Below are 21,883 nucleotides of genomic sequence, written 5' to 3'. Positions count from 1 at the left end.
ATGTTGCAGAAAATTCCACCTGTGGATTTTTCTTCAGATGTAGCACTCTGAGGATTTTCTGTTAGCGCCAATGTTTCAAGCACCAAAACTTGAGTGGTGACTAAGGTGAGGGGCACCACATGTGTTCCTGACTCCGAGAACATCATACTAATCCTAGGTGGTGAGTTAACATAGCAAATTGTGTCAAATGAATATAGTGTGATTTGAGCACAAAATCAATGGTAGGAATGCTTCCAAAATAGGCTAACTACTGGCAATCGCTCAGGGTAGCATTCCAACTCAAAGGTATTTACCCATTGTGCTGCCCCAGACAATCTCCCTCTATAATGTCCTTTGGAGACATGGGGTGCAGAACGAACCCTAGAAATCTGATGCCGCAGAGATGGAAAGGCATCCTTTAGCAAGTACTGCAAAGCATGTCCTGTTAAAGGGTCCAACAATACCCTTTAACTCCTGACAGATTCAGAAAGGCTTTGGTCAGGAAAATGCCCAAATCTGCTGCGCTGCAAACTCGCACTGTCACTTTGTACAGAAGTCACACTTTCTAAAACCCTCCCCTTGAGATAGACGAGATGTGGACTTCCAGGAAGATACTTATGGTGGTTCAAGGAGGGAACATCTTCCACAAGGGGGAAAGCCAATTACTCTTAGTGGATTGAAGCTTTGAATTCAAACAAATCGCTCATATGACTAGGCATAGTGTCAATCTTGCAAGTATTTTAATTCAGCCCATAAAACCCTCCTCGGAGGATCTTACATTCTAGATGCGCAGATATCAATAAAATTGTTGTTTCCCAGCCAGTGACTCCTGGCGACCACAGAGATGGACTCGGATCCCAGATTCATGCTAGTAAGGACACATGTACAGAATCGGAAGATGACTTACTCGGTGTTATTCAGTGTAATCAGCATAAATGTGACCGACAAGAACTCAAGAAGACTGTGAGCAAGCACTGTTCTTGAAACGTTCTAGGGTGCACCTTTCTTCAGGCCCCTCTGCAGATGCTTTTATCTGGATTGAGATGTACTGTAGTGAGTTCAGACATTCACACACCAACAGCAAACCTGCATGATCAAGAATGTCCTGTTATACCTGATATCATGCCCCAGTTACGTAACCGAGATCAATGCAAGTTTACATAAAAAAGTTATACTTTTAACACCATTGTGCAAAGGAAGGGTTGATAAGTCACAAGACATCCAGACGTTAAGCATTTTTTTAAAGGGAAGCTAGGCTGTTTTTCAGACGGACCCTCTTCCTATTGCCGGCCTTCTTTAGTTTGCTTTTTACAGCTCCGTAATCCTTAATCCATCCTCACCATTCACACAGGAATGTGCATGTTACCCCACCCTAACATCTTGAATCACAATCCTCCTGTGTAAGCATCCCCTCTCCTAATATCCTGTCGGATTGTCAGGATAAACAAGGAACTCATCCCAATTTCCTGTTTTAACCCTGGACTGTCTACCCCATCCGATGCCATCACCAAGTTTAGGCTCTTTAGGGAACACACAGATCAAGATACCTCCTGCTGGAGTCCATAAAATTACACTGCTAGGAAAACTAGAACTGCAGGCTGTGGTGTATGACACACTGTCACTAAATGAGTGGTGGCTCAATGGGAAACCAAAGTTGTGCTCGAATCTCAGGCTCATTGGTACTGCTAGACCTTTCAAACGCATCAGAAGGGCAGCTCTGGGTATTGAGGACCTACCTATACATTGACTAGGCAGCCCTGTGGTGAACCAACCACTAAGTCATAGGTTTCCAGCAGCAGAACCAGTAGAATATGCAACATTGGAAGCCTACCTGTCCCCACATTGTTACATTAGGTAGGAGGCCCACAAATTTGATGAGCAGAGCCTATGCCAATTTATGAGGTGACACCCACTCCATCAAAGATCTCAGTCTGACTGTACATTGAGTTTATTAGGTGTAATTACATGGGTCATACTCAATGTAAGTTTTAAACCCCACACCACCTCTTACAGTAAGTCTTGATTACTCAGTTTGATCCTCTTGGAGAATTAAGTGTACCTTGGTTATCCAATCACAGTAGAATAGTGTATTGGGCCCTGGAACTCCAGTGCTAAATGACAGCACTGGCAAGGAGCACTGTCCAGAACCTACTGATTGTCCGGGGAACCAGAGAAACAGCTTTACAAAGCTGTTCACAAAGCAGTCTAAGTTGATACATCAGTGATGATTTTGTGCAAAGCCCTAGTTCAACAAACCTCTTGCATTAAGACTGAAAAGGCTCCTCTACCAGCACCAAACCACAGCCAACCCCCCCCCCCCAACTGCGGCCTATGCTCATCTTCATTTGCCAGTGATCAGACAAGCCTCTAGGGAGAATGCACAATCCGGGTACCAAGGATAAGTCATTGGCCAGGATGAAAAGGTAGTATCAGGAGGAAAAGGAACAATGGGCGATTGAATAAAAGGTGTAGCAGTAGGATTTTCTCCAGTACAAAATTACTCATCACATGTCACTCTTTATGTTACACTCTTATTAGGCCCACTGCCAAAGAGCTCTGAGGTTTAATAAAGCTAATCGGGGAGGAGTTTGAGGGGCACATTTTTTTGAGCCCTTGCACCTACAATCTGAACTGCTGTACCAGGTGATAACCTGTCTTGTCAGGGTTGAGCATCAGGCTGGATCTGAACATTCAGTATATCAGTGTAAGCGACTGTAACCAATGTGTGGAGCGATTCTACTATAGAGAAGATTTAGGTGTTGCCAGCAAACCAATGCTAGGAAAAGATAAAACAGAAGATAAAGCAAACCAGATAGCTTGTCAACAGAAATAAAAGCATGAGAGTGCGATAGGAAAATGTTACTTATAACTATACCGCAGCTTTTGTGACCTTTCCTTTTTGTTGTTCACTTACACATTTGTGGTCTCTGTTATCAAAGAAGGCCATTTTTGTGAGTTTTTTATGTGCTTCGGCAGAAGTTTTTAGATTTCTGCTGGTCTGATATATATATTATATTTTATCTTTCTAGAGGTCAGTCTCACCAGATAAAGTGATTGTATACTTACTTGATGGGAGTCTATTTATATCATGATGCGAGATTGCTGTTGTTTCCATTTTGTAGTCTTGTATCTCTGCGGGAATTCCTCGATATACAGTGGTGACTTAATTAATTCCATAATTACAGTGTAAGGGGACACCAAATTCCCGTTTGGCAAGGAGGACTGGATATATCGTTTATGACTGTGAAAGGCTTTGACTGGTAAAGTACGGACTTGTCAGAAGCTCCTTCGTGTTTGGTGCCTGGCAGGACTGGCATGAAACTCTTTGAGAGGAGGGACCTTGCAGTGATTAACAAAGGGGTCTTATGCAGAGCAATCGTTTATCCTCAACAGCCATCCTTCCTTTTCTGCCCTGCCAGAGGTGCAAGCTGTTCTGCGGCCAAATAGTCACCCCAGGTTTTCTTTACCCTGCATTCAAGGGCTCTTTCATAACCAGGAGACAGTTTCTTTATTACATGTACATTTGTGTGAAGGTGTGTCTGAATGTATAAAAACATTCTCCCTGTGATAATCACACGTCATCATGTTGTTTCAATAAGGATTTAAGATTAAGGGACCCAAAGCCGTTGCCTTCTGGATAAATTGTTCAAAAGTATATATGCTGAGGGACTCAATATTTTGGAAACCGAGCTTTAATCTTGCAACGTTCCCGTAAGATTTTATCAGATTCTAACCCTGAAAATGACACCACTCACGTCACCGTAAACACACATTTATTTTTTATACAAGAGTGCAAAAATAGGTTTAAAATACATGATCTGTTCAACATCTTGGGGCTTGAACTTGCCCACCACTTAAATTCTCAGTCAATGTTCTCAAAAGTAGACCCAAGCTAGCATTGTTTTGGAAGGCATCTTCAGGGTAGTCTCAGAGTAGCCACAATAAGTGAAACGCTCTAACAAAGTCATGCCACTCTGCTTCCTTGTGTCCCAAAAATAGGATCCTCATGATCGAAGCCAAAGGCTTTGGCCAAATGTCTATAGATTCCATATAAGGCTCAATTTCTTAGCATGTACAGGTCAAGAGCAAGTGTTATCAACCTCAGAATGTGATTTCAAGGAAGTACCATGAAATAAAGTGGCAAGTGCATGGGAAGCTCCCAGTGACTCTCAGGCGGAAAAAGATGTGTGCTGATCATTGGTTTCTCCATTATGACCATATCTCAGAGGTATATAAGAGATAGGGAGTTTGACTGCATTTCCATTCTGAATAAGGACAGTCTCTGTTGGAAGCTATAGCAGATGGGTTGACTTGCTCACAAAACCTCACTGAGCCTAGAGGAACCTTGCATTTTGCTAGCAGTTCAGCTGGAACAGCTTGATGATTCCCTTCCACCAAATTCTTAGAACTCTACAACAGTCTGAAGGAGTCTTGTGACCACCATCCCGCCCCGATGAGAAGCAAGTTCACATCTATTGGACAACCCATCCTAGAAGAGATGGTAAAGCCACGTCAGCTGTACATCCTGTTCATGGACATGGTCTGAATGTCCCTGCATCAGTCTAGGACAGTGAAGCCGATAGATCCCTCAAGGGTATTAGGGTGAGAGAATATGACAGTGCTTTAGATGAATGCGTCAACTCTCTCCCAAGGGGCAAGCTCGCTGAGATAGCCTTCACAGAAGTTATAATTTGGATCAAAGTTCCACACAACTTCTTCCTTTACTTCTTCCCAAGGGTGCCGCGAAGGGTCAGAGAATGTGGCAAATTCTTCAAGGTGAGGTCCCTGGGGAGCTGACTCTAGGTAAGTGTGGTCCACATAAGCAGAACACCACTTGTTGGAGGGGTTGATTTGTCTACCCTGAACGGTGAGGTCTATATCACTGCTCACGGAGTTCAGGGCTACATTAATGTCTATATCTTCAAAGCTGTTACCCATGCCATTGAAGACATCTTCAAAAACAGATCCCCAGTCAAAATCTCCCTTCAAGGAGTCCGCCTCTCTCTCCTCCAACCCAACCTGGGCCACATTGGAAGTTCTCACGATCTTTGCGCTACGCCTTGGCAATGACTGTTTCCGCTTGGTGGCAGTTCGATTAGCATCTGAAGGACTGTAACTTTGATCCTGCTGTTCATGGTGGTGATAATGCTGGTATTGATGCTGTTGGTGGTACTGATCATTCTCCATATGGTCGGCAGATGCTTGCTCGTTCATGAGGTGATACAAGTGTGCCGTAGCCGTATAGGTCTCTGGAATGGGCTCCAGTTTTTGCTGTCGGAGAGCGTTGAACTGTGTGGTTGGCATGCGCCTTCTCTTGAACACACCATTGACAAACATGTCAGCATATTGTGGGTCAATCTGCCAGAAGCCTCCTTTTCCGGGCTCGTCCTTCTGTCTGGGCACCTTCATGAAGCATTTGTTGAGGGACAGGTTGTGCCGGATGGAATTCTGCAAAGACAGACCAAAATGCTGATCAGGAAAATACCACTCAATGCTACAGGCACACTGCATATTGTCAAGCCATTCCCTACCCAACAGTGATACCTCGAGAAGGCATTAGCAGAAGATAAAACATTAATTAAAGAGGGTTTTTTTCAAAGTTGATAAAACAAACTTTTTACCTAGGTTTGATAGCCATGCATTTCTATTATGGAGTATGCTTAGCAAGAAAATATGTATATATAAAAATGTATCTGTATCATAGGATTCAAAAAGAGCTGGAAAAGGCATAAGAGGCCAAATGTAACCGGAAAAAGTGGGGGCAATCATAAAGACCACTATTGCTGAGTGAAAATGGAACAGACATGGAAATAATCTCAAATGCTGAGTGGTTGTTGCCTGCAGTTTTAGTCTATGCCACACTTCTCCCTCACAGCTTCACTCCACTCGATCCACTTTCTTTGACTGACTGCCAACAACCTTGCTGCTACAACATTAGCACTCCATGCACAGCTTTTCCAAAGCACTTCAATTCTGTCCAGAAGCACAATTCATTCCACCACTTCAGCTCTACCTAGCTCTTTCAGGACTTGTCATCACTGACCTATATGCCTATAAATTCCCAACACTTGAGCTTCAGAAACAAGCTAAATGGGTACAAATGACGGTCTCACGCACATTTCTGCACAAAACATTCCATTTGTATTCTATTTTTGTATCGGCTGCATCTGTGACACTTTCTTTTTTAGTTTTTCTGATACCTTCGATTTTGTAATTTAAAGAGAATAGGTTACAACATGAGAGCAAACCACTATTCTTTTTCTTACAACAAACAATTCTCTAGAGTCGCATTGTCTTGCGTTCCACCCCCTTAACTAGAACCCAAACCCAAGAACTAAAATAAAGTCGACCAGAGAAAGGTAAGTGTCATGGTTGGAGGTGGAACTACAACAAAACCCTACTTATTTGACTGCTTACAACATAGCATAACAAGTTGGTAATTAGAGTTGTGTACCAGACTATAAGAGAAACTGGTGGAATTGTGGAAGAAAAGTATGGACAAGGGAAGGCAGTGACAAAAATGGGATAAATTCAAAGATGAAATCATAAGTACAGACACCCCAGGCAACAACACATTTATTTACTAAATAGATATTTTCTGCCTTAAAGCCTTGCTTATTTAAATCCCCACTTCACTTCAGAAATTGAAGAGAGCACAGGTCCATAAAAAACTGGCACAATGACTTGATTGTGAAATTGAAAAGAGCACCGGCTGCTAAAAAACTGGAACAATTACTTCGTTGTGAAGATGGAGGCAGCACCAGTCCCTAAGAACTATGGGCCAGGTGTAACAAAGGCTTTTTCCCATTCTGTGTCAATGGGAAAATGTGTTCGTACATACGGCCCTATGTCACAATTACTTCATTGTGAAGATGAAGGGAGCACCAGCCCCTAAGAACTATGTCACAGTTACTTCATTGTGAAGAGGAAGGGAGCAGCAGCCCCTAAGAACTATGTCACAGTTACTTCATTGTGAAGATGAAGAGAACACAGTCCCTATGAACACTGACTCAATGACTTTATTGTGAAGAAGAATGAAGCACCAATCCCTAAGAACATTGCCACAATGACTTTATTCTGAGGGTGGAGGGAGCACAAGTCCCTAAGGACATTGTCACACTTACTTCATTGTGAAGATAACTGGAACACCACTCCCTAAGAACACCAGCACAATGGCTTTATCGTGGGGTTGGAGGGAGTCCCAGTCCCTAAGTACACTGTCACACTTACTTCATTGTGAAGCTAAAGGAAGCCTGCTCCTGCACTATTTTGCCAATTATCTCCTATGTATGAAGTATTTTTCACCACATAGGACCGTGGAAGAGTAAATCTGTCAGTCTCTCATACCTTAACCAGTAATTTACCACCCTAGCCACTATTCTTTGTGCCCATCTTTTTTGTTGTGCTTTTACTTTATACTCTTTCTAATGGATCTCGTTTTAACCCTTTATTTTCTGACATTTTATACACAAACACCTGTATGTCGAATGGAGATGGAAACAAAACGAACAAACTCTTCTACTTTGACAGTGGAATATATGAATGTATGCATGCATGCACATAGCATGAGAGCTGACTCTGTAAGACATGTGGCAAGTAGTTTTTTCCAAATTTTCTAGAGTCAAAGTGGTAATCTACCCAGTCCACGAATATTATGAGGTAGAGAACTTGCAAGCCACCTTACAACTACCCCCCATTTGTATACTTTTTTTCTTTAATTCCAGTCATTTTTTACATTTCTTTTTCAATTCCAGGGACACAGGCACAGTACTTGATTTCTGATAGTGGTTGCACAGATTTTTCGCACTCATTACTGTTGATCTGGAATTATCTGTCAGCCTTACACTTGGATCCAGCATACGAATGAGGCAGGAAAAGGGATTAAGAAGAAGGAAAAGAATGATAGGAAAACAATGGGAAAGGGGTGTAGAAAGCAGGGTTGAAAATAACCTGTAAAAGCTAAACAAAGAGGCAGGAAGTGTAGAGTGGTGGAAGAAAGAAGCATGCAGTGGAATCAAGACTAAGCAGCCTTGGCATTTGGCACCTCTAGCATTTGATTGTGCAGGTGATGGACTCCAAAGAAAAACTTTATGCCCATATACTTATCTTTAAAAAAAAAAATATATATATATATCTATATATATATATATACACACACACATATATATGCATACATATATATAGACCCCTGCACTTATCTTTTAAAAAATAGATAGATAGATAGATTTTGTTTTGCAACTTCTGAAGACCAAAACGGAATGGAGCATTTCTCAGAGCCCTTTCAGTGACTTCAGACTGCAGGTTGCAGGCCAGCGCCATCACCAACATCAGATCGGCTTTCGTCGGCAGTCCTCTGGTTACTGCTTAACCCCGGTGAAGGCGCACAGCGGCATAATTAAGAATGAGACGACCGGCCAACTCCTGAAAAGTTAATGCTTAAGAAGCAAAGATGTATTGACCTGAACACCTTACACTAACGAAGGTGCAAACACACCACTGCCAGTGATGAACAACACCTTCCACAGCCCAAAGGACTATTTTTTCTGGTGGCGGAGAGAGACAGGTGTACATCTAGAATTCTCTAAGGATAGGAGGGACAGGTACACCCTTCAAGAGCAACACTAGCAGTGTAAAAACATTACTCAGAAGGACAATGACAGACATGGGCAGAAGGTGGTGGTGGGAATTTCATAATAAACAGAGAAAGTGGAAACATTTTAACATGTATTCACCTCGTTGAGGTGTATGATCATGCTTAATCAGTTTTGTATTCATTCATTCAAGAAAAGTAGGCACGGATTTAGAGACTCCCAGAAAAAACAGAGTGAGTAGGAAAGTAAGACTAATCAGAAGGCTTGGAGCGTGTCTGATCTGGTCCCAACAATGTGGGCTTACCCGTTCCACCTTGAAGGAACAATTGCTCCACAAGGATCTCAGCTATTTTTTTATTCGAATATAACTGTTTGGCTTAGAGAACCCTTCCCATGGTCACCAATAATGTGCTAGGTCTATAGAAAGTTTACTGTGGCCTCGCTCGGGGCAGATGTGACCAATATTTGCCAATGCTGAGCACAAGCTTCACACACAAACAAGCACACATAGCACAACATACACACACAGAAGTGGGCTTACAGCCCCGTACACACAAGCACACTGAACAGGTGTAGGAAAATCAGAGACGCAGCTTCACAGACACACACACCCTTACATAACGGATCGGATGTACCGGTGGAGAAAAATGACACACTTCCATCCACATCTCAGGATAGTTACAGCATTGGCTGCAGCACTCGAACACGTCACTTTAGATAGAGCTATACACAAATCAACAAGACATCAATGTGCTCACCACAGCCCCGTCCAACAAGACCTAACACACATCACCTAACAGCCTCACACATTGAAACAGATTAATTATGGTGAGAACGCCCTTGTAGTAAGGTAATTACCGGTAAATAATTGGAACATCGCTGAACATACACTCAACAAAGCCTAAATCTGAAATTAACTGGCAATTAAGACATATAAGATCATTTGCTACCATTAGCATCTTATCTCACACATGCATCTGCGGGTAATGAATGCCCCTAGTATCGTAAGCAATTTTGTACAGCCCTCTAATCTCACCAACCAATGAAAAATGTATCTCAGTAACACTGACATACTTGACTTACTGACCTCAGATCGCCACAAAACTGAATCATACTGAATTAGACTTTGGTCTGTGATGGAAAAGGATGCAAAGTTATGTCCCACTTGTACTGAAAGGTGCCAAATGCCATACCATACATGCCAACTTTTTCAAAGTTGAAAGTGGAAGATTTAAAATAAAAATGGAAGGAATGTATTTTCTCCATTGGCATATATTGAAGCAGAGGCAATTTTAGGCAATTTTTGGCTTTAAAAAATCAGTTTCTCTACCTCTGATCACTTCTGAATTTGGATCGTTCTTAAATCTAGGCTCATATTTACTTATCAGATTTTTAGCCATCTAATTCAACGTCAGTTGTGGGGCGGTTGACCCTCCTGACTTGCCTAGCACAAGATGTTCGTATTCGCCACTGGGCAGAACCAACCAGTGCACAAAGGACTGCCTGACTGCCCAACTACTGAATAATAAAAGACCAGAAGTAAGATGGTGCAGTGGTTTCTTCGCGGAGAGGAAAGCATGCTGGAGTCAACAACGGTCTGTTGCTTTGTGGTGAAAAAGCGAGGTTGCCTACCTCCCCAGGGCTAAGAGTCACCATGGGATTGAGGGTTGCTGAGGTTCACAAATCCAACAGGGAGCAAGTGGTACAAGGCCGCCTGCTTACTGTGTATATGTATGCTGCTTTTGAATAGCATTAACCTAGCCAAAACGCAGCAGCTTGCTGTACAGGATAAAATGCAAACACACAGTCAAAAGCTGATTGGACTAGAAGCTGGGTACTCACTGTGATTGGCTACTACATAACAGGCAAATAAGATAACCAGTGAAATCCTTCACCACATACAAATGCCCCTATAACAGTGGGTGCTTTGTACCAGTTTGTGAATGGTGAGCAAAGGGATTTTTTACAATTTGCCATCAAACCTGAAGCTGTTAAAATCCCCTTGATAACTTCTGGATGTGGTTGTTGCTGATGTAAAGCCAAGCAATATGACCTTATACGTTAACACATGCATAACTAGACACTTGGCCAGACATATTCCTTTAAAAGGGGCTGGTAGAGTACCCACACTGCGCACAGTGTCACCACTCCAACATATGACACCCACCCTCAATGACGCTCCCATTGCAAGAACCACCTTGTGTTCAGGTTTAAACTATTACCTATTCAAGATGGGATTCTACAATCCAACAGGGCCTACAAAGGAACACAGCGACATGGCTACGGCTTCGATCGGACAAATAATAGCCAGTGAGGGTTAAGTAGGGTGAGGGGCATGGAAAAGTGGTAAGTAACATGATGGAAATGGAAGAAAGATATAAATATAGCTGTAATAAACCCCAACATTTTTACATCTTTCTCAGGGAACTGGCACTCAGCTCGGTTTGAGCTCTAGCTGAACATAAAAGGGAAAAAAGCCAAGAAGACTGATAGTGAACGGCTCGTATGAGAGGTTGGCGGGTACAGAGCTGCAATCTCTCACATGCCGGGCCACTGACCCTGTGTACATACAGAGCTAGCCCTCATTGTACGTGCACAGATGAAGAAGAGCCATTTTCTGATTCACAAACTTACTTAAGTGGCCCTCTCTGTTCGTTACATGCAAGGGAGAGACCCTTTCTGTTCCTGTGTGATACATAACTAGGCAAACGCTGTTCTTATGCACACACTGAAACACCACTCTGCTTTTGTGCACAGCCAAATGTGTCCTCTTTGCTCCCTTATCCCCAAGGGGTGGAAAGTGGCCTAGTGGGTAGACCAACTTTCGATTCTTGGCCTCGGATCACTATTTTGTGATTTTGGCAAATTAATTATTGTCCCTGTGTCAAAAGAAAAACAGAATGTGATTCCGTTGTAAAGCACCTCAGTGTCCCTGGACTAGGTTTGTGCTGTGAAAAGTGAGTGTCACTCTCGGTTCTTGTTCACTGCATGAGTAGAATTATTTGTCACTGTACACATATGGGCTGCATGCCCTCAGTGGATGATTGCAGTGCCAACGTTCCTTACATACTTGATCAAAGGGGAGGGGAGGCAGGGGTTAGTCGACAATTGTCAAATTTTGAAGGGGTGACCCGTCATCGTGCATTTTGCCAGTGGCAGGCTCTGTTTCAGTACACAGAGAAGCTGCCCTCTCCATTCCTAAACGTATACAAAAAACTGTGTTCTCTGGTCCTGTACACATACGTAAGTGCCCTAATGTTCTCTGGTACATACACAAACTGCTGCCGTGACATATAGCAACTGTACTATGTGTCTGTACACGTACAGGACAGCCCTGTGTGCTTGAATACACAGAGAAACTGCTTATGTGCTTAGATAAATACACAGACTGCCGTACATACCTTTCATACAGAGAAACTCCCCCCACTGTTGCCTTGAACAGCTTCAGGGGATGCCAATTTTTTTAGAAAGTACATATATGAATTCATGGACTCCATTTCACCAAAATGCCAGAAGTAGCGGAAGTGACACCACATGCCCTGTGACCTCTACTTTAACTCACACGCACATAAATTCACACTTACATACGTCTCTCTCACATAAACACACTCCCATCCGCAAGCAGGTACCCAACAGGGCCTGCCGTTAGCATGGGCGAGCTGGGCCTAGGGCACCAATATTAGCAGGGGCACATGGAGCTGTGTGCATTAAGGTTAAGCCAACAGCAGGGCCCTTCTCATCTTGCTCCAGCCTTCTCTTTGCCTGTGCCTCTTTGTTTCTCTCTGATTTGGCCGTATAAAGTGGTTTTAGTCCTTCATTATCATACCACAGGAGATGTTTTTAACACCCTTCAACCGCTAACCCCTGCTGACACACATCAACACCATTATCTGCGTGAGGTAGCTGAGCTATTGGTGATTTCGGTGAGCCCAGGGAGGTCCAGTCACTGCTCATCCAGATACTGACCAGGGAACACAAAGGGGACCCCCGCTACCTCTTTTAATTCAATACCATCAGCTAGGGTACCATATTTCTCCCCGCCTAAGCCAAGGGAGCTATCTTAGCAAAGGCCGGCTCTGACTCTGTACCAACATACACTTAAGAGCATTTTTTACTTACCTCAGCTGCCATGGAAGGGCATATTCCAGCTAATTGTTCTCCACTTTCATTACACTAATATGGAATAATCTATTATTATTAATTATTAGTTTGATAAAAAATTGAGAAAAACAAAGAGTGGCGCCCCAAATGAGGTCCATAAGGACGAGCTGTCATTGTGTTCCTGCCACTGAAGTTGCCACACCTGAGGCCAGGGGTCGCAAAGGGCACGCCAGAGGTCGCAGCTTGGACCCTTGATGACCCCTAAATGAAGCCCATGTATGAGCTGTCCAAACCCGCCTTCCCATGTTCAGTATATATCATTTCTCTTCCTGCGTGTAAAAATAGCCCAGCAAGCTGCTATTCACAGACATAGGGCACCCTCGACAGTACAACTATATAAGTGGTTTAATGTTTCCCCTCATTGATCTACACTCTAAAGAGACATTCTAGGCCGCTTCACCCCGGCCCCCGCGGACCCTGGAGGGTCTGCCTTCATGGCCAATGGTTTTACCCAACGCGAACCCTCCCAATAACCACATCTGCCCTCAGAGCACCTGTACCAATGACTGTTTTAAATAAATGATCAGGCCTGCGCCCGCCGCCCCCCTCCTCCTCCCCCCCACCCCCGGGGCTACAGGTGCGAGTCTGGCGGGGGCATCGCTTGACGGACGGCCCGCCTGCCTCCTGGACGGGTCTCGCGCAGGCTCATTCATTATTCAGGGCTCGGACTCACCTGCCAGCTGGGCTCGGCGTGCCGGTAATAGCAGAAATTCTCTGTGATCCAGTTGTAAATGGCCGACAGCGTGATCTTGGTTTTCTTGCTCGCTTGCATGGCCATGCATATGAGAGTGGCATACGAGTAGGGCGGCTTCACGTGAGGGTTGACTTTGTAGTCTATCTCCTCAGATGAGCCCAGGGGGGTGCTGGGTAGGCCCAGCTGGCAGCCGCTCGAAGGTGTGGCTGCGGAAGTTGGCTTGTCCAGGTTGGGGGGCATGCCTGTGGCAGCGGTGTCCCCGGCCGGTGGGCTGGAGGGGGCATCCGAGCCGTGCAGCAGCAGCTTTTGGTGGGCCTGGTGCAGCTGGTGCAGTTGGAAGCTGGTGGTGGGCGGCTTGTCCAGGCTGGCGCTCAGGATGGAGAAGTCTTGGAGCCACTGCAGGCTGGTGAGGCTGTCGTCCAGGGTCACCGCCCCGTTGATATTCTCCTGGTCATCTGGGTGCAGCATGAGCCATCGCTCCTTGAATTTGGCGGCAATATCGGGTGAGGTGAGGACAGGCATCCTGTAGAGAGAGCCGTCGATGACGTCACGAGGGGTGTTCCTGGGGTCTCTGTCAAAGAAAGAAAAGAAGACGGTGAACAAGGAAGGCCTTTGTTACCCCCCGTAGCAAAGGGCTATGTGATGTCTTGAGTATTAGCACGACCGCTTGAATTATGCGGCAATGGCGGGCCAGATTATGCGGCAGGGTTGAATAAATTATGTGGTGGGAAAGGCATATTATGTTTCATTGTGTGGCGCTGTTACTTCACTCTTTTGTAAAACACATTAATACTATCTGGCCAAACATTTTATCTTATTAGTACCAGTTCAACACCTGAATACAGCAACCAGAAAGTAAAAAGTGAGTCGTTTTTCTTTATATGTCTCCCACTGAACAGCCTAACGTGTTTTGCTTTTTGAAGTAACTTTTCAGCTGTTAGAGCTACAATTTTGTGAACTCTACAAATTATGCAGCAAAAGGCAAATTACAAGGCGTGTGCAGTAGATCAATACATTTGCTGATGCGACCATAGAATTGTGTAACTCCAGGGACCCTGAGTATATGGAATATCGTCACATAACAGGTTTCGTGAGCAATGTCTCCTGTAGAGACTAGGACCAAACCAGTCCTGCGCTGCCTGTGTTCCAGTCCACAGAGGACCTGGCTTGGCAGTTTGAGCTGGGTTGTTCCCTTGAGGAGCAGGGTCAAGGCTGATTTTCATATGGCTGGGTCCAAACTGAGCGAGCAAGGTGAGCAAAACAATGATGGGTTGGGATGCTACCCCTAGCGATTGCCAGTGGTTAGAAACATTGCAAGCTTTCCTCCCATCACAATAAGTGTTTTATTTACATAAAATAAGCCATTCCTCACGCTCCTCGTGACATATACTGCAAGCAGGATGCACTGGCAGGTTTGCAAGCAGCTCTGCCAGATAATAGGGCTGTGCCATCTGAACTAGAACAAACAGGTGATTAGCAGCTCTCCAGGGTGAGAGCCTGCAGCCCCAGTGAGGACTGCGGTAGCGAGAACAAGGATATATTTACATTCATTAACGGAGTAGGAGGACAAAATTAGACCACAAACAGCAGTGATGCAAACTGCACGGGAGTGCCACTATCAGAGCACCAACGCGGCCCAGAGTGAGCGAAGGTGGAAGGGTAGAGGCTGCCGTTGGCAGCAGCCCTGTCAGCTGGAATCAGCTCCTCAAACTCTCAGGCAGCAGGAAAGTCAGCCATATTGTGGAGGGCCTAGTATTGTTTGTTCGGTTGGTGGTAGTACTAATACACCCTGTCAAAGTGTCAAGGACAGCTGAGAAAAAGGTGCCCATAAGACAAGATGCGTCTGGTTATAGCAGGGGTCATCTGCGGGGTCGGGGATACTTGGAGGAGTCATTTGTGTAGAAAGCAGTAGTGGGTGTAGCAGAAGCCATGACTGAGTCGCCATTTATGTGCTGTACAGTAATTAACTGAGGCACTGATATTGAGTGGGCAGAGAGTAAGGACATGAGGCACAGACCATTGATAGGGTGAAGGCAATGCTTGATTTGTAGGAAAAAAATATAAATCTGTGGCAGCCCACAATTCTTATGAGGAACTCACTGACAAATGTAGGGGTTGCTGAATACCAAGGCTTCCAAGTCTTGATTCCACCACCCTGGTGGTTCTGCTACTGTATCTCACCCTTGCATCTCCTTTTCATCCCTGCTTTCTCCCTTTTCTTATTTTTCACTTCCACTTTGTCTCTTCCCTGTCTTTCTCTCTCTTGGTCTGGACCAAAGTCGGATGATGAAAAATAAGCATAAAAAATCCTGAAAGATGAGTGCAGATACCCACCATTTACAAACACTGGCACAAATTAAGCAGCTGAGTTATTTAGGAGGAATAGGTTTTTGGGGGGAATGAGATGCTATTCATTGCTTGTGTGGTCCTCGGCTTGACAGAGTATGTCGTGGTTTGGAAGTATCGGAGTGAAAGAGAAGCTTTGTTGGTGTGGGATGCAGATAGGTGTGGTGGTGATGCCATATGGAATAAGCGGTACATGGGCAAAAAAAAAAGCAACTATGAGTTGAGGTAGTCTTCAGTTGAGATAGTGCCTCCAAGGGATGAGTAGTAGATGGGAAGGGGAAAGCTGTAGACTAAAGAACAGGAAGCATTCTCCAATGGGTTGACGGAGTAGTTGTGTGAGGTAGAGACACTGTGTGAGGTGAAGGGTGAGTGAGTGAGGAAGCCATATTTGAGAGTATACCACTGCTATATTGCATGCATTCTATATAGCATGAGAAAAATATTGCATCTGCAACGTCAACCTAACCACAACATGGTAACGTACGTCTAGGTAGGTAGATGTGGAAGTACTAATAGCAAATATACACCTTCATGAAAATATAGTTGTAATTCATTTGGTGATTACGATATTTTTGAGGTTAATGTAATCAGTTAAAAATTTCAACCATCCATAAGCTGAGAAACTATGCAGGTTGAGTCGAGACACTGTGTGAGGGTGGTGGGAATGTTATGTAAAGCTGCGATCATCCTTGGGGCGAGCGGCAGTTTGATAAAGAACAACCTATCTGGGGTGAAAGGAAGTGGGGTGGGTCAGGGCAGTTAATTTGCTCGTGGGCTACTAGTGGTTCATAGGCTGTTTGTGGGGAGAGCGGCGGAAGGGTGTGTTGGAGTGGTTTCTGGGATGGGAGGGAGCTAGATGTGAAAAGAGCTACTAATTGGGCAGTTCATGTTGTGTGACATTTGGCCGCGGTAGAGGGTGTCTGCCACGTGGGAAGCAGTTGAGCGAGGCAGGTAATATTCATTTGTTTAGGGAAGAGGTTTCCAATGGTTTCTAATGGTGGGAGCAGCACTTCTTAGGGAAAGGCTGTTCACTTGTAGCACCAGGATATAGTGAAAGCTTTTGAGTGACACAATCAGCTGGAGCAGACTGTTTATATCAAGTAGAAATTGAAAGAAAGAGGTGAGTCTTTAGCCAAGAGCAGTTTTTTTTTTACCATACAGTTTCCTGGCCTCTGTGTCCCTGAAATTGTTATCAATGACTCTTTCGTAAGGGTATTTCTCCACATTTGACAAAGAGGTGGGTAATTATGGGCAGGCACTCCTTTCAGACGCCTTCCGATTGTGCTGGAGGAGACCCATCAGTTGCACCTATGAGGCTACTTAACATGGAACTGTTGCAGGAGTTCATAATGTTAATCAGAAGACCTAAATGCATCTTCTTGCCTCTGTTTTTGGAAAAAATTGAGACAAGCAGATCCTTTCTCATGTGAATTTCAGAGGGCAGAGACAGGAAAAACAAAGTGTAGGCTTTTGATGGGATGCTTTTTAAGAGCCATATTCCTGGATATGCACATTCAACATACCACAGATAAAATTTTGGGTGATCTGCATGACTTATTACATGATCACTAGTAGCTCGAGAGAAGTGAGCGATTCTTGGGGCTCCAGAAAAGGCGACTGGCAATGGCCAAAGACACTAGCTTTGATGGTGGAGAGTTACTAATAATGGCTAACAGCCAGAGATAATGTCATGTGGCTGGAAAGAGAATATACAATTTCCGATGGATTGAAGTAAATGGGTTACGGCTGTTGCTGTCTAGGAACAGAACCCACGATTGTTCCAGAGAAAGAGGATCTATTTTATATCAGATGAGCAAAGAGGACCTCCAGTGGTGCAGAGTTATCATTGAATGGTACCATTTGTCTGCATGACTGAAATCCACCAATGAATCAATGATATATCTGATGTATCCATAGGTTACATATTGGTGAGAACTGCAAATAGCTGTAGAATGTCTCTGAACAAACTATCCATGGAGGAGGACATTTCATAGTTGGATAGTATCCCTCGTAGTTGGAGAGGTCCTTAATAGCTAAATCCTTCTAACAGCTTGAGAATATCTCCAGTGGCTAAAAAGGTCATAGATGGTTAGGAGAATTTATATAACTATGAAGAACATGTGGGTAAATTGGAACTCCAAAAACTAGATTCTGCTGGAAAGCATCTCTCATAGCTTTAGGATTATATGTCTGTGAGGACGGACAAACACTGGCAAACATCACCAGTGGATGGAGACTTTATGGATGATGTATCAACAGGGACGTTATCTCTATGGGCTATGGAGGGTTTACATTATAATTACCTCACAAGCCAGGATAGAGTCAACAGTGGCCGGTGAAAGACAACATGGCTAAGGCCTCCAACCATCCAATGGACGGACAGTGTGGAGATGATGGTTAAGGACAAGTAAAGCTTCCAGGGTATGTCCAACAGCTGGATAAGGTGGGCATGGGTGATGATCTAGATTGGCTGGAACAAAAGTGAGGGCATCCTTTTACTGAAGAATGGCACCTAACAAAAGTGAGGGCCTACATTTACTGAAGAACGTCGCCTGTTCCTGGGAAAGATAAACATAGATAACACTTCTACATTCTGGAATGAAAACAGTGGCTTCTGTGTAGCTGGAGAGGAAGAGAGGGTGCATCATTGTTGCAAACTCCAAGAGAATCCAGTGTTATAACCTATGTAAATAGCAATTTCAATGCCTACTTTAGGAGGACAGGTGTGTGTGTAGTGTAATTTAGGTTTAAATTACCTGCACTTTTAGAACATTGTGAACAAAGAAATTGCTGAAATGAGTGAGCATCAAAATGATATGTTAATATATGACTAAAACAATCAGTGCCTGCAGGTGTAACCACACTTCAAGGGAGAATTTGATAAAGGGAAAACAGCTTTTAAAACTGCCAAGTTTCCTGTTTGTGTTCAGGTTTTTACTTTGCATTCACAGACTTGTTTATAACAAGATAAACAAGAGTACAAATCATAGAATGCAAAGAAAAACCTGGACTGGAGCAGCTAGCTGACTGGAGCAGCTAGCTACCTATGGACATGGGGATCTTGACAGGGCTGTTAAGCAGCAGGGCTCCTACGCTATGGCAGAGGAGCGTCACTTCCCCCCCACAAACAGGAGCAGTGTTTATTATTGTTTTTATTTTTTCAATGGGCAGGGCCATGGGGTTGACCAGCACTGAGGGGAGTGGTGTGCATGACTAAACACACATGTGCACTGAGCTCTCTCCAACCCGGCACTGTGTTGCCAGGTTGGAGACAGCAGGCCCAAGCTTCCAGTCTGCCTGAGAGTGCCAAGCCAGGGTGCTCCAGCCAATCCTAACACTGCTCTCATGCTGCCAACAGCACAAGAGCAGCATTAGGACTGGCCACAGGGCAGACTGGGAGCCTGTGCCTGGTGTGAGTGAGATGTGGTGCGGCAGAGGCGACGAGTCAGGCACGTTTTTTAAAAATTTATAATGTTTTTTGTGTCCCCTGCCACAACACTTTGCCCACACAGGAGCCGTCCCTGCTGTTAAAGTGCAGCTATTACTAGTATCTTTCTGTAGTACCATATGTACCATCTTCTGGGCTAAATCCAGAGAGAATTAACACATTTTTGCCATTTTTCCCATTAGATGTTAGAGGAGTAGCTCCCCTTCCCTTCACAGCCTTGCTGGAAAACAAGGACCTGCAATGCAGCTAACTTGTAGCACTGAATGAGCTGACTACGTGTTTTTCCTATCTTATATGTATTATAACCATTTACATCCCTCCCTCGCCTGGTCCCTCCCCTGTGCTTGCTTGGGACTATGCATATGCCTATATTGGCATGTGGTGCATACAAACTCACCAAAAATAACAAATATAAATATCAGTAACTCTATTTTCAGCTCCAATCGGCAATACAACACCACTGCATATAAAGCTACTTGTGAGCAAGGCCACTGGAATTATGCGATTCTGCCCCATAGCATATTTTGCATTATTATGAATTTGCTGCATTTGCCACATAATCCCTTATCTGCTGCAAAAATTGCTAACTTTATAATAAAATGTGTTTTTATCTCAAATGAATCAAAAGTTACTAAAAGCGAGCATAATCAATAATTTGCTGCACTATATGCAGATTCTAACAAAAGAAAATTGTTTCTAGCTCAAACGGACCAAAAGTTACTAAAACGTGGCTACACTTGTTGCCACGAAGCGAAAGACCCTTCACAAAGGTTGACTGGTCCCCTTTCTGTTGCTTGTTGCTGTATGTGGGAGTTAAACTAATTGGGTGAAACCTTTGTCCAAACAGTGTTGGGATGTGTAAAAAATACAAAATAATAAGGTAATACTATCACAAAATGTGCTGCATTATGCCACACAAGTTATTTTTCTTGCTGCATAATTTAGTCAATGAACACCATTCCAGTTTACCATTTACAAATGTTTCCCAGAGTATTTGGTTGCATGATTTGGTCGTAAGAGCACAGACGCCCAGTAGAAAACAAGATAAATTTTACTACTCACCTAAAAATACGAATTGGAACAAATAGATACCAGTAGCCAACGACAGGAAGAAACGGAAATTAATTTCAACGTTCTCCATAGCATTTCACTACATCCCAAAACGACCATAAGCCAGCTACTATATCCAGTGCAATCCATAAGCAACTGGACAAGTTCCTTAAGGGTTACCAGGGAGTCTATCTCCGGGAAGGGGGCAGAGTGGACTTATTATCTGTTAGCGTAAATTTGACTAATTAGCATTGCTGTCAATCCCAGATGTGGTTCATATAGGAATTAATAGGAGTCATTTCATAAATATCTGAAGGCGGAAAACTGAGTTAATAATGAAAGTCAGGCCTCTGATTGACATATTCCACACAGACCTCGGCAGCAGGCGACTTAACCCAGTGCGTTACACTGTCGGCCTCAAGCCAGCAGTCCATTCTCCTCAGATACAAGGCTTTGCTAAAATCATAATAGATTGCCAAGTGTTCATGGTCTGCGAAGACAGACTCACAGACGGCATTTATATGTGGCACAACCATCTACAAAATACAGAAAGCAACTGACAACGTGACTATAACTGACTTTTGTTTTAGGATTGTCCTATAGGTATTAATAATCTTACCTTAGTCTTAAGAAACGACTCAGGAAACTGTGTAGCAAACTCCTTCTCGGCTTCGGTGGAGGTTCTGGACAAGGCGGGCACAAGAGGAGAGGCAGCCGGGGATCTTAGGGACCAGCTGTGCCCTGTGTCTCTGTACTGTGTGAGATGAACAGCAGTCTCAGTGGCTCTTGTGCAGGCGCTTTGCTGCTAACTCCAGTGATGAGAATGTATCTGCCTCTTATAATGGTGCAGGCGGCGACGAGTTATATCAGCTGTGCGAGAGATGTCAGCCCTGGCAGCGGATGTGGTGCCTCGTTATTGCTCATGCACTGAGGTTTCTCAGACTGATAACTGTGCAAGTGCCCCTGGAAGAGCGCTCTGCATAACTCTTTATGCTTCTGAGCGCCAAAGGAGATGCGAACCACCTGCGCAGACGGCGATGTTGTGGAGGAGCCACCTATTTCTGTTCTGTTGCCTGTGACGCCAGCCTCAGCGGGGTGAATTCCTCAGGCTTCCACCGCCGTGTAAGGGCTTTTGAATAGTATCCGCTGTGCACGCGTCTCTGTGCCTCTGGGGGGTAGGGGCTCTGGGGGTGTGGTGAGGAGTCTTCAGTATGAACGTCCTCCCCAGCCCTGGACCAGAGAGGGACAGAGCGTAGCCACAGCTCTGCCACTTCACCTTTTGAAGGGCTGCAGAGGGGAGGCTGGAGAGCCCTTTAAACATATCCCAGACCGCTGATTGGCTGCTGGTATCCAGGCACCCTACCGCCTTCTGGCCAATCAAGCCTGGAATGCTTCAAAGCGCCGTCAATCGCTAGGGTGCGTGTACAAACTCCTCTTTCATGCAGGAGCGAGGGCTCCTCTTCTAGTTCGCTTAGTACGACATGATCCAGGTGCAAGTGCTCACAGGTGCAGAGGGCTACTCTATGATGCATGTGTATTATTTGTTTCTCAACACAAAAGTACAGGCATTTTGGTTTCCCGAGAGTCCTAGAAAAAAGACAATGGTCTTGATAT

General features: G+C 44.4%; 1 protein-coding gene across 1 annotated transcript; it reads right to left on the bottom strand.

The window, feature by feature from the left end:
- Nucleotides 1–3,735: 3,735 nt before the first annotated feature.
- LOC138261469 (forkhead box protein J1-B-like) lies at nucleotides 3,736–21,558 on the bottom strand. The gene is made up of 3 exons (XM_069210434.1): nucleotides 20,889–21,558; nucleotides 13,405–13,996; nucleotides 3,736–5,427 (listed from the first exon to the last, which is right to left on the bottom strand). Exons 2-3 carry the CDS (start codon nucleotides 13,945–13,947, stop codon nucleotides 4,603–4,605), a joined length of 1,368 nt encoding a protein of 455 aa, XP_069066535.1. The 5' UTR covers nucleotides 13,948–13,996; nucleotides 20,889–21,558; the 3' UTR covers nucleotides 3,736–4,602.
- Nucleotides 21,559–21,883: the final 325 nt, after the last annotated feature.

Source organism: Pleurodeles waltl, chromosome 10 (assembly GCF_031143425.1).
Source record: "Pleurodeles waltl isolate 20211129_DDA chromosome 10, aPleWal1.hap1.20221129, whole genome shotgun sequence".
NCBI classification, from domain to species: domain Eukaryota; kingdom Metazoa; phylum Chordata; class Amphibia; order Caudata; family Salamandridae; genus Pleurodeles; species Pleurodeles waltl.
The sequence above is the reverse complement of the archived record's forward strand: the minus strand, read 5'-3'. Positions and strand labels throughout refer to the sequence as shown.